This window comes from Oreochromis aureus, linkage group 8, assembly GCF_013358895.1.
Source record: "Oreochromis aureus strain Israel breed Guangdong linkage group 8, ZZ_aureus, whole genome shotgun sequence".
NCBI lineage: Eukaryota > Metazoa > Chordata > Actinopteri > Cichliformes > Cichlidae > Oreochromis > Oreochromis aureus.
The window spans coordinates 22,181,287-22,199,634 of NC_052949.1; the positions used below are offsets into that span (position 1 = coordinate 22,181,287).

At 41.1% G+C, this 18,348-nt stretch overlaps 1 protein-coding gene across 1 annotated transcript in view; it reads right to left on the bottom strand.

The window, feature by feature from the left end:
• The window catches only part of cpped1 (calcineurin-like phosphoesterase domain containing 1), a 39,062-nt gene that overhangs the window by 15,649 nt on the left and 5,065 nt on the right, over positions 1 to 18,348 (bottom strand). The window contains exons 2-5 of the mRNA XM_031748863.2: positions 17,151 to 17,369; positions 5,513 to 5,685; positions 4,580 to 4,711; positions 4,261 to 4,393 (exon numbers count right to left, since the gene is read on the bottom strand). Of these exons, the coding sequence (XP_031604723.1) occupies positions 4,261 to 4,393; positions 4,580 to 4,711; positions 5,513 to 5,685; positions 17,151 to 17,369 (657 nt within the window). The remainder of the gene's footprint in view (positions 1 to 4,260; positions 4,394 to 4,579; positions 4,712 to 5,512; positions 5,686 to 17,150; positions 17,370 to 18,348) is intronic.

Consider the following 18,348-nt stretch of genomic DNA (forward strand, 5'->3'; position numbering starts at 1 on the left):
AGAAGAAGACTAATTGGTGCTGCACCTTTCCCATGTGCATCTGTGCTGCTGAGATAACGTATATATACACTTACTGTACAATATGTCACGCTTAGAAAAACAAACCACTGCACACTAATTTATATGCATAAATCACACACATACACAGACACACAAACTGTGCGGAAAATAAAAAATAGTTGCTCAAACAACCACCAGCACACATGTCCTGTGAGATGAAGAAGCGGGGAGAAAAGCAACAAATACCTCTAAAATCTATTAAATGAGATTCTTTGTCTGCAGGGGACTATAATCGCTCTTTCCATCATATGCTACTAAGTGGTGTGGGGGCTGCAGAAAACACAGCGGCAGTAATAACAACATCACAAGTGCTGAACCCAGCAGACGCCACAAAAAGACGCCTCTGGAGTGGTCGGAGAAATCTGTTACACACAGCAATGTGTACTTTTAAGGAGCGAGCTGATGCCAAAGACACCTTTGTCTAACATCCAGTGATCCTATTTCAAGGTCTGTAGCATCAGAATTACAAGGAGGGAGTGAGAGAGAGAGAGAGAGAGAGAGAGAGAGAGAGAAAAAGCTGTCCAGCTCTTCATTCTTGCCAAACTGCTATTTGGCTCAAATATGAACTTGGAAACAAGCACCCAAGAAGAATAACCTTAACTAAGAATATCCAAGTTTTCCAGCAAGGTTTATGTGTTACTAATACAATCAAACATCACTCATTAAAAGTTTTCCAGCTCTAAATAAAACACGCAACACTTCAGCTGCTCGCTTGTCTTCCAAGGCAAAGCTAGCTAGTCAGAGCTAGTTTCTTGCTAGAGCTAGCGAGTGCTGGCTCTAGCAAGAAACTCATCATTTCCAACTGCTCACTTAATGAAAATTTCAGAAGAAAAATGGCGTTCTTGCTTTCTGTGCCAAAGCTGAGCTGTACCTCAGTATAAATTCCTCAGAGAAAGTGAGAGAGAGGCACGGGAGAGAAGTGTGTTTTTTTTGTGTGTGTGTGCCTGAGGTTAATGATGCTGCCCTTTACTGTTATGACAGTAATGATCACCAGAGTGCAAAGCGCATCTGGAAGCCTCAGATCACACGGTGTAGCAGTGAGGCAAGACCAAAAGGGGAGGGGTAAGATGTGTTAATAACGCACTACAAAGAGGGGGGAAAAACTGATCATAGCAGATGTACGTCAAAAAGAGACATAATTTACCACACAAGAGAGGAAACATGGCCCGTCAACTAACAGACAGGAAGAGTAGTAACACAGTTTCCCAAGCTTTCTTTTTTCTTTAGTATGCGTTAATCATATAGTGTGATGATCTGAAAGTCATTCATATCAATTGTGAAAAGCATGCACTGACTCCACTGGGGTGCTTAATTATTTGCTTGCCCTGCAGGAAATTTCCAACAGTTCACTCATTTTGATGTTCACAAAATGCTACTAAATGCTATACTAAATATTTTATTAATAATATTTTAGTCGCTCGCTATAACGCAGTTCACCTTTCGCAGCCTCTCAAATTTTTTTTTTGTGTGCAATTTTGCATGCTTTTTTTTTTTTCTTTGTTTTGTTACAGCGCATTGTGTTCTGTGTCCTGATTGGCTGTAGACTATTGTCAATCAATCTCGTGCTGTGGTCCTGTACAGTACAGAATGGTTTCAGCTTGTGAAATTTACATAGATCTTCAATCGCTAGCAGTGTGACTCTGAAGTGCTGTACTGTATGTTTGTAAGCTTTTCTCCCCAACAAACGCAACAATGTCGGCGAAATGTTTTGCACCATCAAAGGCACCTGCGGTAGCACCCAAAAGGCAGAGGAAGATGCTACCATTGCACAAAAATGTTGGACTTATGGACATGCTAAAGGCAAGGATTATAAGGCACATTAAGCAAAACCAAACAGTCAGATAAGTCAAACTTTACTCAACTGATTCTTCTTGCTTCCTCCACTTCCGTACCACTGATTCATTAATGTTGAATTCTCTCACAGCTGCTCTATTCCCATGTTCTGGGCCTGAACACAGAGTTTGATCTTTGGTTTCATTCTATAATACTGGACTTATTTTTCTATGAAGGTTTGAACTTTGAAAGTGTTTAAATAAGAGAGAAAAGCATGAAAATGTTCATACCTGTCTGAGAAAAGTGTATAAAGTGTGTAGTGAGGGGTTTTACAGCCTTAAAACATCCATAATAATTTTAAAAATGAGGGACCACTGTAATACTACATTGTTTTGCTTTTCTGTCCATCCATCTGTGGCTTGGGAACAACTCAGTGTCCCCCCCAGAAGAGCTGGAGAAGGTGGCCCAGGAGAGAGGTGTGGGCTTCTCTCTTAGACTGCTGCTTCCACAACCCGAACCCAGGAAAAATGGATTTGCTGGACTAAGAAACAATTTAAAAGTTTGTTAAAATAAATATTAAATCTATCCATCCATCTTCTTCCCCTTATCCTTATCAGGGTCGTGGGGGGGCTGGAGCCTAGCCCAGCTGTCATAGGGTGAGAGGCGAAATGCACCCTGGACAGGTCGCCAGTCATCAATTAAATATAAAACAAGACTATTATAGGCACAGCTATGTGCAGTAAATGCTAACATTAGCTTTCTAACATGCTCACAACAGTAATGTTGATGTTTGGCAGGGATAATGTTGACAATTTTGCCATCTGAACAATTTGAGCTCAGTTAGACACGGTCCTCTTTCCAGAGCCTGTTATTTTCTGCCCTGGCAGTGACCCTAATGACTACAGTATCCATGACACAAATGCATCACAAACTGACATGGAGCCTCAGTGATCACAGTCAGTCTCTTTTATAAGCACGCCTGCAGGACAGATCCAGCAGGCTGAGTACAGACGTTACAGCATCAGTCACTTCTTGGAGGAAGGAGACCGTTAAAGTGAGAGAAATTAGAGGAGAGCAAAATAGAAAAGGGAAGAAAAAGTGTGTTCTTCATCAATAACTGTCTAATTTCTATTATGAAAGACTTGCTTTTTGCTAAATCCTCTGATTCCAATGTTGGGACTATATTTTTAGGACATCTATCAAGAACTAATAGAAATAATAACAAGGCTATGTGTTTTCTTATCTTATAGTCAGAATGACTTAGAATCTTCATAAATGTGTCAAAATGAAGGATATTTCTACAGTAAATCAAATCAAATCTCTCCATGTGAGCAGGAGAAAGAACACATTCACAGATATATTTAGAGCAGAGATCGGCTTAATTGTTATGTATAGATAAGAGTCAGAGGAAACATGGATACTGCATATTCCTTACCTTGCTGTAATAAAGGAGTATCATGCATGGCACTTAAGCGCCTGAGAAAATCATACCATATATTTAAAAATCTACACGCTCGTAGTTCATGGAGCGCTTGCTCTGTATGTGTTTATAATTGCTAGCAGGGCACAAGAGTGCGGGTAAGAAAAAGGGCACCAGCTCATTCTACAGCAACACCCTCCTGCTCATGATAAGAAAAAGCTTGTAGAGACTGCCCTTTAAAATTTTAAGCAGTGTTGCCCTGGAGGAGAGATCAATTATGAGAGAGAAGGGTCATCAGACCAAGACGGGCCAACATGGTTAAATATGTGCAGAAATAATGGATGGATAATGAAATTAAAACCATCCACCGTCTGTCACCTTGATGCATGATTGAAAAGCTCGGCACTGAGAGGTGGCTGCTGTCAGTCAGCAGCGCAAAGCCGGCCGACGCACCTTCGCTGAGATTCTGCCTAAAGACGTGTTGTCCTTGTGGGAGGGTTATTTTTTTCATTTTGCTCACTACTTTTGTATCGTTCTCTTATAAGCTCACAACAATGGATTGATTAAGGATTTATTCTCCTTATAGGAAGTGAATGGAATAATTAATTCAATTATGTCTGCATTGTGTGTGCCAAGAGCTCTTCCTGAGGCTGCTGGATAATGACATATTAATCCTCTGGGCTGGGATCTTAACTGTGCTTCAGTGAGATATGCTTAAAATGAACAGGTTTAATAGGAATAGCAGCTAAGGCGTATTAAGACAAGAAACTTAAGATCACTTCACATTGGCCTAAATCCATTATTCTAAAAGAAAAAAGAAAAAATAATAATGCTCTTATTTCAGAGCTGTGGAAGCCGGAGATGCTTGACATTTAAGATAGTAAAATTGATTTATCTATTCTGCGACTTCTAATTCTAACCAAATGCACAAACCTGAACTAGGTCACCAATTTTTAACCAGAGGAAATCAGAAAACCCCCATAATTTTCTGTATTCTGGTTTCCTACCTGCTTTCTTGAACCTGTCCAGCAGGTTTTGCCTGACTGTCCTCCGCAGGTTGAAGTAGTCATCCTCTTCATCCGGACTCTTTAGGTACAGGGGAATGTGCTGAAATATCAGGACGTGTTTGGGTTTAGGTTCCTAAACGGAGACAGATGTGAGCGATGATTACATCACAAGATCTCTAAAGACAGAAATTCAAATGATGTGCCCACATGGCTGCACACACACCCCAGCAATAACCTAAACTACTGAGACCAGACAAAGCAAAAGGAAGAGTTCATCTGCTTAAACAGCCTCAATCATGCTGGGGTCATGCCATCTTACCGTAGAAGAGGAGGAGGATGCTCTGCTCAGCTGCGCCTCCAGCCAGGCCTCCTGAGCCTCCCTCAGCTCAGGGCAGGCCGAGGCGTCGAAGAACAGCTGGGAGTTCAGAACCAGGCAGAGAACTCCACCCACCTGAGACGGCAAAAATGTGAGAAAAAGAAAACGAGAGAGGAAAACAACAACTTGAATTGTTTCCCATTGCATCTGCCATCCCTACACCCAATTTTATATTATATTCCTATAGATTATCCAAAACCTAACTGCTGAAACTGAAAACGTTGACGAACACGGTGTGGCAAAAACACTCCAACCATGCAGAATTTTAGCAAAATACCTCTGGCATGCATTTTAACCTACATGTATAAAACTCATTAGCCATGTCTTAAATTCCAAGGCCTTTAAGGAACCATATACTGTCCATATACTATGCATTCTGGTCTTATGTTTGCCCTTTGCAGGCCTAATCTAAACAAACTTTGCAATCCTAATTTGTAATCCTTTTAAGTTTACCAACTGTGTGCCCATGGCATCACCTCAAAGTTTGTTATGTTACCAAGAAACAGTTGCTATAACTGAAATATGCATTGACCACAGCTCCCTTGAACAACTTCCAGTAAAAGAGGTCTAAATGGCCACCATAAAAACTGGACCACACCATGATATACGTATATTTCTTAACTGCAATATCAAAGTACAGGGAAGTCTAATGCCCAAAAGTAGTCTAAATGACATTAGCTATACATGGTATGCTGAGGAAAATGGAACCAAAACATATTTAATGTCACACACCAAAATAGGTTTTTGGTCCTTTGCTATTCTTAGTCCTGTAAGAGCAGAGATGGTGTTCGCAGGTACCCGTCATTATAATATTCCATTCATCCTACAACCACTGCTACAGGCTGCTACTACTAATTATGGTTTGTGTCTGCTTACCCAGAAGCTGAAATAGTCATCCCCCCATTCCCTGCAGTACTGCTCCACTGTGCTGGGAGTGGGAGTGTTACCCAGGTCATGGTTTCCACTGACAAACACCAGAGGAATGGAGGGATCGGTCCCCTTCAAGGCTGCCTTCAGATCTTTCTCCTGACCTTCTCTAAAGGGTGTACCTAAAGGAAGAATAACGGAAAACCTATTGTCAACATGGCATGTGTCAATGTCACACATATGATTAAAGGTAACATAAAACCAAACAAATTATGACCTGGACGTGACAAACAGATGTTTGATTAAGAAAAGCTACTGTATGCGGGTGGAAATGAGCCAAAGACGGCCTAAAAGTGTGAATGAGGACTACGTGAGAGTGAGAGAGAGATTATATGGATGATGAGAGCGCTCAAAGGATGATGAATGCTCAGTACAGCTCGACTTCATATCACCATGGTTACTGACATGATTAGTGGTGTTCTGGCGGTATCCTCTCGGTCCACATGTTGCAGGCAACAGCTGTGTAGACCACTTTCCAGATTCAGGTTTGTGAAGACATACGAGGCTATTTGCCTCCCCCCCACCCCCAAAAATGTTTAAAAATGCTATAAGCCTGGAGTTCACAAAAAGGGTAAACATCCAAAAATGGGTAATGTTCGGAGCCAAATTAATTCAGTCCCAGAGTGTATAAAGGGCAGAGAATGGGTGACTCTCAAATCTATTTATAACTTTGAATTTATATCAAACAAACCCATCAGCCTCTGCTCTTGTGTTATCCCCCATCCTCTCTCTCTCTCTTCCCTCTCATATTTCTTTCCGTTTTTATTCATCTGAGTAATTATTTTACTGGCCTAGTTTTGGAGCAAACCTTTCCTCGGATATTTAGATAGGGCTCATTACATAAGAGCCTTTCCCCAAAGAACATCTTATTCATGATAGTGGGAGAAAGTGTAGAGTTTAAGAAACATTAAAAGGGAAAACATATGGACTGACATTTATACAACGCCCTTCCAATCTCACCGACCACTTGAGGTACTTTGTAGACTGCAAGTTGCATATCGACTTAATCTACGCAGCAAAAGCACGTTATCTACCCTTAACTACGGCTAATTTAGAGCTAATTAACCAAACATTAATATTTTCAGACTATTTGAGGAGGTATTGAGAAAGGTGCCAGCCAGAGTTTGGACCATACGCTGTGAGGCAACAGTACTGCCACTGGACCACCATGCTTCCTGGAGCTTTCACTTGGTACTCCTCTGCAGGTAAAGCTTCCAGACGTAAAATATCTAATACACTTGTTGTTCTTGTCGTTCATGATCATGGAGTGAATAGTCCTTTTGGTTGGGCCCACTTTCATAACATCATTATAGTACCACTAGTAATACTTTCAGTTTTCTTTTCTTTTTGTGGACATGGTACTACTGACCGTGTAGTCAAATTACTTCTGAACCATTGAACAGCAACACCATGTCGCTGTGGATGAGTGCAGGTGGAGAGCTTGACATTTATTTGGAATTTAATGATAAACTGAGTCCAAATTCAACTGTAGCCCACGGAGCTTCCTTGTAAATATGTTCGATTTGTCTTCAATGTTACTCACCAAAACAAATGAGTTGTTAGTTTTGCTCCAAGATACAATATAATTGCCATCCTATAAAATATTCCACAACTATCACGAAAACAAGCAAAAATTTCAATTTGTGCGAAACACAAATGACATCAAAATAATTTAGTTCTGAATGAATAAAACTGCCTTACAAATTATCAATAACTAGATAAGTGGTTTTCCTCTGATTGATGCCAGTACAAGCTGAAACTTGCTTTTTTCGTTCCCTGTTGACCTGATATTTTCAAGTATAATCCTGATGAAAGGAAATGACAGCTGAAGCCACAACAAAGCGGATTAATTATTTCACAATCACAATATTTGACCGCTGCCACAATTACATACAAACAAAGGCTGTCTCACTAATGAAGTTTAAATGAAAAACCGGGGGCGCAAAGATTGTTAGGCAACTGTTCCAGCTGATAGCACTCTCTGCAACTTTGCTGGTACAGACAAATTCATTTGTACCTGATTTTCTTCGTTTATTTACAAGTTTTTATTTGCATTAGGTCATTTTCTTTAGGATAGATGAATGAGAATCAGCCTCCACGCCTTAGGAAGGTACCTGACCTTGTCAGCTGCTCCAGTGGAGCTGTTCAGTGGAATAGCAAAACATGTTTTATGCTTGACATTGCCTAAATGTGAATACACAGTAGGTAATCAAGGGAGATTCCACATTAGATACAATTGATCTTTCCTCTGTGTGTGTGTTGATGTTACAAATGCCAAAAAAAAGTTAGGACGCTTTACAAAATGAAAATAAAAACAATGTCATTCACAACATTTTATTCACAACACATCCAATGCAACTCACATATTTAATCCCTGACATATCCTAATATAAGAAAAAGTGCAATTTCGACAGCAAGCCTCAGTTTTGCTACGTGACAAAGAAATGCTGCTGTAATAAATGAAAGAAATCTGTCAGCATGTCTTTTTGGGATTAAACTGTAGAAGATAAAAGGTGTAAATTTACAGAACAGGTGTTACCGTCAGAGATGCAAGCTTTTTACCTGACAGCAGTGCTTCTGGATCATTTTCACATAAAGCTTCTTCTTTGTATGATACAGCCTTAACCTGCATTTGTTGATGTTGCAGGAAACTGCTCACTGAGCATGTGCACATGTGCACATCTTGTGCACACTGAGCCTGTGCACAAGATCACGGGAATACACTACTGATTTTCGAACCAGTCACTTATGCACAGAATTCTCCAGATTTTCAGAATCATTTGATGATATTATCTTCTGTAGATGATGAGAGAGTTCCTTGACTGTGGTGAACCTCTGTCCATGTTTACTTCAGAAAAACTATGAGATGCTCTTTTTTTAATACTTGATTATATGCTGACATGTTAACAGTTAAACCAATTAACTGTAAAATGTTCCTCCAGCTGTTCCTTTTTAGCAGCACTTACTTTTCCAGTCTTTTGTTGCTCCTGTCCCAACGTTTTTGAGACGTCTTACTATTCTTGATATTTTTCATGAAGCAAAATGACTCAGTTTAACCATTTGACATGTTTTCTATGTTCCACTGTGAAGAAAATCTGCATTTGTGAGATTTGCAAATCATTGCATTCTGTTGTTATTTACATCTTGCACAGTGTCCCAACATTTCTGGGACTGAGGTTCTATCGTGCACTTGAACACACTTGAAAATGTAAAACAACTGATAAAGTTTGTACAGCTAACTTTATAATTGAGTACTACTTCAAGTTTCCACCGCTGTTTTGGATTTATTCGGCACTGGCGTCTGTCTGGAAACCTCATCTGTCATGCACGGAAGCAGATGCGAGAGTCGAAATAGGAAAAACACGGACAGATTTATGAGGAGGTGGTGCAGAAATGGAGGCCTTTTCCAAATATGTTGTAAAACATCCAGTGTCTCTGTGACACCGGAGAGAACGACAACAATAGTCGAAAGATGTTGACGGCATCTGCCCTTTGAGATTGACTGTGACGCTGTGCTCGACTACCCTATGCAACGTTCACACTTATCAAATGTACTGGATTTTGGGCTCAACAACAGCATCTAGCCACACTTACGTTTCTCCTGATAAATAAATGTGAATAAATAGCACTGGTTGCGACACACAGTGGCAGGGACGCTGTGCAGCCTTCTGCTTCCTCACACCACCACCTGCCTGCCCTCAATTACAGCCATCTGCTGCCATAGTACAAGCATGAATCAACAATCTCTGTGACACAGCTCGAACCAATCCTCATCCAAGCCCCATCTGCATTTAAGATATCTTGCTCCAGCTAACAGTGATGTGTTGTGTGAGTGACTGCAGTAAGATAACAGGCCCAGTGAAACAACTGGAGCTCGTTTGGATGAAGATGTGCTGCTGCACTTGAAAGGAAATTATTTTTAAGTCACATATGGGTTTTTTCTGCCTGTAGCAGCAAACAGGAACAACCACTGTGTCCTTCAATAGACCACAATCTCTCTCTCGCTTATTTAGTGTAAATCTTAATTTAGAATTATCTGGTTACATTAGTCATGCATTACATTCTTCTTCACTTCCCTTTTTAATAGCGCTATATGTAATTTGCCCAAATATGAAAGAAGTGGTTAAAGCAGATGTGTTGTGCATCACTAAATTAAATAAATGATAAGGATTTGTCATATATAAGAAATAGCGACAAATTCCATTTCATAAAAACATTTTTAACGCCAGCATTGTCTTGCCCTACTTTCCTCCCTGCAATATGCAGCACATGTAGGGTATACGCAAATAAAAACACAATGCTGCTCTCCACTCCCCGTGGGGCTCTAACTGAAAGGCCTTGTTCACTTAATGAGATTGCAACACTGATTCTCAAACCCTGACAGGAGACTTTGGCAGGTTCTCATTGAGCCTGTCCAACACTGTAAGCACTTCTCTCAATTTCCTTTAAAGACTGGCTGTCGAAGCTGCACTGAGTCCTCAGTGCCTGGGGTCTTGCTGTCGTATACATTTTCTACACTTGAACAACTGTATTTTGTGGCCTCTATATTTGTGACTAACTCAAGCATGCATCGACATGTTGTGCTTGCGCTGATGTGGCACTGGTGTTTGGCAAGATCTTAGTGAAGATGATGTTATATTAAATACTTCATACAATCTCACAAACGCAAAATGAGGTAAAGCTGCCAAGTACATATTGGCAACTGATATATCTGCCCTGTACAAATTATACTGTACTAATACTAGTGGACAACCCCCTTAAATTTATACTCACAGGCCGACTTATTAGGTACACTTTGTTAGTACTGGATTGGACCAGTAAGAAAGCCTTAATGCTTCGTGGCATAGATTCAACAAAGTTGCTGCAGATTTGTTGGTTGCACATCCACAAATCACATCCCAAAGGTCCTTTATTGGACTGAGATTTGGTGACTGTGAAGGCCATCTGTTTACAATGCCATGTTGAAGTAACTAGTTTAAGAAAATCTAAGCTTTGTGACATGGTATATTATCCTGCAGGAAACTACAATCAGAAGATGGGTACACTGTGGTCATAATGTAAATCGTGACCTTATTGTGTCTACATGCCTAAATGCATCGAGTTGCTGCCATGTCATTAGCTAATTAGATATTTCCATTAACAGGTGTTCCCAATAAAGTGGCTGTGAGGGTATTTTGAAAGCTTAGTTGCTGGTAATCAAGCTAACATTCAGCTGCCTCTCCAGAGCATCTCTCGTTCCACCATCGAAAGCATCATGGACTCTAACTCTGTGGTCATGGACTGCAGCTTGTGATGATAGATCTGCTTCCAGCTGCAACACGACTCCTGAACCTGGTGGAGAACAGCTTCATAAGCAGGACAACCAGCTGCAGTCCAGAACCATGAAGCCGGACTCCATGAACACAAGTAAAGGCTTTTTTGAGAAGCAGCCGCAGTGAGTATTTTTATACCATTAATTATGGCTGAGAAGAAATTCACAGAAAAACACTTTAAACTCATCTGAACTATCATCTGAAACATGCTGTGATTTCTTTGTTAAACATAACCTCAAGAATTAATTTTCTACAGTTTCAATAATTTTTAAGCCTGCACTGGTTAAAGGTAACATTGTGTCTTCGCTTTTTCTCTGTTAGAGAGCATCAACCGTGCACTACAATTGGTGCGATTAGTTCGTTCTTCCAAAAGAGCAGACTCATCGATACTAGTGACCTTACGTAATGCTGCCTTACCAAAAAAGATGAAGATGTGTAAAGCTTGCAACTGAACTCAACAGGTGGGATCACTGATGGACGTGTCTGAAATGAATTTCTTTGAAAGGGCAGCAGGCCTAAAAGTTATAAGATAGCATTAGGGACTGAGTGGAGCTCTCTGCCACCCAAAAAGCAGTCCCAGATCTGATTAGGACAACGTTATGCCTGAAAAGAAGCAGCCGATGCAAAAACACAAAAGTGTTTATAGCTGTTCTGACCTTCAGGCCCAGAGGATGTGGCTCATGGAAAGAATGTCTAGACTACTATATTTAATCACACTGCTACCATAATTTGGACTTGGATAAGGCACCAAAACCCTGTTTTTCGAATTCTTTCTACAGTCCTACAGAGAGTATATATGCATTTCTACTGTATGTAGAAATATATATGTCAGTCAGTCAACTGGTGACTGAAATCAGCCAGATTCCATTTGATCCACTGATCAATTCGGTCACCGGATTGTGAGGTCAGACTTTTACCAAAAATAAGAAAAAAGAAAAAAAACTAACAATTAAATCACCCAAGAAAACTGCAGTTAGTACACCTTTAGTTTCCACAAATACAGAGAGGGGACAGGGAAGTCCCAAGGCAACCTCTCCTTCACCTTTCCGAGTTTTGCACACAGGCGTGCACATGCGTACTTAAACATTTCTCCCTGCTGTATTATGCGTAACATCCTTCAAGAACCCCCAGAGACACAGCTTGAATCCTTTGTAGTGCTCATTAGGAGAGTGTCAAGTCCAGCATGTTTCTCTAATCTAATCAGCTCTATATCTAGCTCCCCACCCCCACCACCACCACCTCCCTTTGCTGCCCCCACCCCCTCCTACTCTTTATCCTCTTCATTTGTCAGCTTTGAAAGTAAGTGAGAGAAAGACACAGGAAAGTGAAAGTAAGCGAGGGAGAGGCGGCAACAGCAGACAGAAAATTAGGTGAGATTGAAGGAAGTCCTTGAGAAGAGAAAGCATCTCTTGGGGGCTTAGTTGGGATTGTGGAGGAGAGGAGATAGGGAATTAGAATCAAGGAATGTGCTATCAGTAAAGGTCTGGATGACATGATGAAGTTAGATGAGACACTGGCCCGCGTTTCTTTCTACAACTTTTCGTTTTGGGGAATGGGTCGCCCCTTGTGGACCACTGCGATGGGACGCAAACAAATCCATCAGTCCGCCCAAGTCTTTGATAAGGAAGATCATTTGTTAAACCAAGACATCACCACTTAGCCCGCAGTTTTCCTACAGTATAAATTTAAACCTGAAACTGACACTTACACCCACACACACATACATTTCTTCCTCAACAATTACAAGACAGAACCTTTACACCCTCAACACAAAGTTAATTCACATAGATGCTTCAAACAGATTCATCAGAGGCAAGAATTAATCAGCATGTTTGCGTATGTGTCAGACTTGCAAATGAAGGTTGTCAAAATAGGGTATGAGGCATGTTACCGCAGCTGTTTACTAAAGAGAGCAGACAGATAATAGAGGAAAGAGACCGAAAAGAAAAAGAAACTGCGAAGAGCAACGGCGAAGGGAGATAGAGAGTGAAATCTGTAGGAGCAGAAATACAGTTGCCAATTTCCTGTCGCCGACAGGCAGCGGTGTTGACAATGCCGGTTGACAGCCAGCTTCCCCTGGCCGCCACGCATTCATTCTGTATTGTAAATAAACAGTTTAAGGGGAAATGTCAGCCGAGAGACGGAAGGAGCAGCTTCAGCTATAATACCTCTTTCCCTCCTTCCTACCAATGCGGCGGCCCAGTTGCCAGCCGAGTGACAGACGTGGCGAGTAATGAGGATGGCACGCACAACCTGCTCTGCTGGTGCTGACAGTAACAGCAGCTGACGCCGCGGCGTTTAAAGGTCCCCGAGGTCTTTAGGTTTAAACCTGATGCTTACACTATTTACTGTACGACGACATGCGAAGTAGATCGCGCTCTGACCTCCAAATGTGACTGATCATAAGGGGAGATGGCAGGAACATGGGGTGTGTGTGTGTGGGGGGGGTAACTGGATGTGGACATGTTTTTGGTTTAAATGGTGCAGTCATGGGGATAATAAGGAGACTTGGATGCCTACAGCCAGACTCAGCTAGATGATAGTGGGAGACAGCTCCGGGAGGGTTCATGACTGTGGCTGTGCAGCTAAAATTGGTGGTCATTATGACCCAGAAAAAGAAAAAAAAAAGACAGGGGGGGGGGAGTACCTCTGTGACTAAGCCAAGCCACATCTCTGCTGAATATGAATAGTTTGCTTCGAGTCAAATTTTAGAAAATGGGGAGCAGAAGGACATTTTCCTAATGGCATACTGCTCCACATATAAATATTCTTATTGGCTTTAATATCTTACATGGTCTCCAGGATTAGGCAGAATAAAACTTTCATCACGATCCAATCAAACATGTCACCGGAGCCCAGAGAGAGAAAGAGCAAGGACATGCAGAGATGGAGGGAGACAGGATTGCTTGCTGATTTCTCTCAGTGTCCCTTCCTGGAGGCCAGCCAGGCAGGTAGGCGCCGCACTTTAGACCCCTAATTTTCATGCAAAGGTAGTCTGCATTGGTTAACAGCTTGCGGCGCTTTTTTGCAGCCAAACATTAAACCTGCACTGGGCTCTGTCAGACTGCTCCTCATAACCTGTTGTAAAGTCAGACTCCACACACAGAAAATCAAGAACACAGACCCATCGTCTTCAGCTAAAGTGTAAATTTGATGTCATTACCTTAAGAGTATAATAATTTGTTTTTTATTTAAAGGTTATGTGGTGTAAATCATCCTATGTTCTATTGAAACAGACAAGCAGAGGGGAGGACTGGACGCAGCACGAGTCAAACCTGGTATCTCGGTATCAGACGAAGTGGGCAACACAGTGATTGTGGCGTTTCCACAATCAGGCATTTTTGAAGGTAACCAGCTTTTTTCAAATTCAGTTACGATTCAGAAAATCTATTCAGAAAGCATCAGGTGACAGGATCGGGGGAAACCAGCTGCCACTGTGGTAAACACACACACACAGGTTTGCTGTGCTGCTTTCAAGATAGCTAGAATCTTTACCTCAGAGAATAGGACAGAGACAGAATCAAGTGCAGCCCATTCACATATACTGTTTATAGCCTAACAAACCTTCATTTGCAGCTAGCAGACTGCTACTGAATAATTCAACTAAAAAAATAAAAATAAAAAAAAAGTGAAAGAAAAATCTTCTCTTCCTGCAAATAGCTTGAAGGCACCCAGGTGTTTTTTATAGATAAATACTGCATGCTGTCACAGGGGGGTCTGATGTGTTCAAACTAGACTTCATGGGCAGAACTAACTTTCTTTCTTTTTTTTTGCCTTCGAGCTGCAAGAGTCGCAGCACCGCAAAACACAGCGGCAGCTTTCTCACACGGATTCCTTTAAATTGGGCGAGAATTTAAAGCCTGTCTGGTCTGATCGATAGCCAAAATCCTAATCAGCATCAGGATCGTGAGAACAGACAGAAACCTTCTGCTTTTCATAGATAAATATCAGCTACTGTCAAATGGGAATACGTTGTTTACAGACTCTGGCTGGGAAACAGAAGAAAGCTAATGCTCAAACCTACCTCACTACCCTCAGTGAAAACTATTCTGAGGCTGAACAGACCCAAAGCTGATGTTCTTTGTGGAATAAATGAATTAGAGCAGGGTTATCTCAATATATATGTTTACATTCAACAGTTGCATAAATATCACAAAACTCAGTTTCTCTTGAAAACATCTGCAGCAGGAGAGACAGATGTAAGGTGCTGCATGAGGTGGGTTTAAAACTCAAGACAAACTATGATATACATGTTCACTCACACATAACTAATAACCACACATGGGAAATGAGTCTGAATTTGAAAAACCATGTCTGTTATATGCTTGGCAGTTACCATTTTAATATTAGCAGAGACGCATACATGTGCTGATTTTTCAGGTCAGGCGAGCCCTGCACTCTTTGTGACCATGCTTAACAGAAAAAGCATAACTGTTTTACCATTATGACTAATGTATTTCATACTGGGTTAAAGGGACTTATCGGGGATGTCGAGGCTTCCCTCATCTAAGTCTAATCATATCATAAGTTAAAACCCACAGTGGGAGAAGTGTAAGTAGAGTCAGATCTGCCTGTTTCGTACAGTAACACCAGTCAAACATCAGACTGAAACGATATGTTCACAGTTTAGATCACAATGCAGCAGCCGTTTTAAACTGAGTAACATTTCAGCTTACAAAGGCAAATATAAGCACACAGTTTACATTATACAGTACTGTGAAAAAAAACCTTGAACTATCCCTCATTTCTTTACACTTTCTTCCAAAAGCCCGAGTTGCAATTTTTTTAAAGAGGTCCTGAGCAATCATTCTCCAGGCTTTCTGAAGGTCTTTCAGACCTTTTCCTTTGGACATTTGCTGCTTTTTCACTCGTTTTCATTCCAATGAAATGATTGGTGAACCTCACATAACTGTGCAGGACCCTTATTTCTGACAGCCTTTCACAAAAACACATTTCTTTGTCTCCCAAAGAATCCCAAAGAAGCTGAAAACATTGAATATGGAGCAAAAACTCAGAAAACTGAAAAAGTGAAAAAGAAAAGAAAAAGTGATGCAACACTGGGTGTCTACAACCCTCTGCAAAACACGGTGGAGGCTCTGTCATGGTTTGGGGTTACATTTCAGACAGTGGTGTTGAGAATCTTGTCAAAAAAGAAAAGCACAGTGCACCATGAAATAGAATTAGCCAGCAGGGGGTGACTCTTGTGGTTGCAAAAAGAAAATCTATGGGAAGACTTTCAAGAGCCCTTTTTTTATTACCTCAATAAACACTTTATTGCAGAGTCGATCGTCTCAAACACTACTTTCAAATCCTACTAAATACAAAATGAGGTTCATTTTGTGGCTTATGGTTCCCTATAGTCAAAAAGGACAATAAAGCAGGGTATTAGCATTCAGTGTCCCTCAGTTGCCTAGTCGGATCCACCCCTTGCTCTTCACATCTGCTTTAAAGATGCCAAGATGGCAGACGTCTCACATCAACCAAAACAGTCTAGACGGATCACTTACATCTTAACGAAGTCATTCAGTTTGTATTCTTTCCCCAACAAATGCGTACAGAGAAAATTACCAAATGAAGTATGAAGCAAGCTGCATTGTTGAAATGCTGTTCAGTGCATGAAATCACAGCATGTGGTTCTCAATAATATGATGTTATCTGTAACCTGGGAAAGACATTTTGAACACTTTGAAATACGTGCAGCATTTGAACAGGCTGGCGTGACATCCCAGATGCGATGGGATAGCACTCCCGGGACCGCTACTGTATAATCTGGTCAGACCATAAGAGGCTAAGCGGAGCTAAATCTCATGCAGTTCGGCATCTGTGAGTTCACATTATGTCCCCAAACATTCGCAGATAATTGGCAGTCAGACTGGTTGATGCTGCTATCTTGTTTTTCCTGTCCATATGGCTGCACATCCACTGGGAACCTCTCATCGCTGCTGTGGCTTTCTTTTTTTCCTCTTTTGGCTGTTGTGCTTTCGCTCAGTTAAGTTAAAAGTAATTTAGTGTTTAGCGAAAGGCGATGTACTTCAGAGTTTCATTACGAAGGAACAGCAGGAGCGACACTCTGTGCTTTCCCTAAACACCTGTTGAAAAATCTCTGAATCCTTGAAAAATGACAAAGACTGCCCGGTAAAACTTTACCGTGTGAAAAACTGTCAAGCCTACCTCTTCATTTTTATAAAATATTGCAGCAATAACACAATCATTTAGTAACCTTGCAACATTTTTAAAGAATTGTAAATATTTCTTTGCTGTGCTCTAACCCCTACCTGGCATGGCGTGGACCAAGTCGCCGCACAGCACCATGAATCTCGGCCTGGGTCTGAGTTGGTTAACGGCCTCCACAGCCTGCTTAGTGAGCTCCACTTCCTCAGCCCATTCTTCCCCCCCGCCGTCACAGTCGCCATCCCTCCAGGCCTTCATAAGCCCAAGCTGGGGGTCTGCAGCTTGGATGAAGAAAAATGGTCCAGTCCATTTGTGCTCTGCGTCTAAAACAAAAACAGAATAAAGCTTCTTTTAGCTAAATATTATGACAATGCAGGTTATTCAGTTACGTGTTGTGCACTATAGAAAACAGCTGAAGTACACCTGAAATTCACTACATCACATCATTGTCATGCTGAAAAGGGAAAATGTCGCTGATCAGATGCTTTCAAGACATTATTGTACGACGGATTCAAATCTGGTGTTCATAATTCCATCCTCATCATTTCTGATGAAGCTTCAGTGAACAGCAGACGGATCAGCTGAAGAGCCAGATGCATCTCTCAGGCTCTGTGTCAGATATTTGCTGTTCTTTATGTTGTTGTTTTAAGGTTTTTACTATGTCTTTCAGATACTGTATATCTGGTGTAGACAGAGTGCCACTCTTTTGTCTTCCACTCAGGACACACTGCACAGCATCCCAAAACATGCAGGTTTGATGCTAATAACTCACGGGAATCAACTTGTTGCTGCAAAAATACTATTTCATGCCACTTAAACTGTTACCTCTTGTATTATTTGCTGATTCAACTAAGGAATACGGAGCAAATTATGTGCTTTTGTGTTATGTCTGGTTTTTAAAAAAGTCTTCTAACAGATCTTTGCGAAGTTGTCTGATTCATCCTTTGAGTTAGAGGCTCTTTTTAATAACTGAGGATTCACAGAACAAACAAACAGAAAAACATTCCTCTGAAAATGGTCAAGACCAAGAACTGGACTGAAAATGAGTGAAAAAGCAGCCAACGTCCAAAGAAAAACTCTGAAAGACTTTCATAAAGTCTGAAGAACTACTGCTCAATGACGACTTACAAAAATACAGGTAAGTCTGGCTCCTTGGAAGTAAATAAGTGAGGGGTGGCTCGAGACGCTTGCACAGCACTGTGTATAATACATGTATATAAATTGTTGATAAGGTGAGGGCTCTCTGGTGACCACCCCCCCCCAAAAAAAGACAAAAGAATCAGTTAATGCAACAAAGCAGAT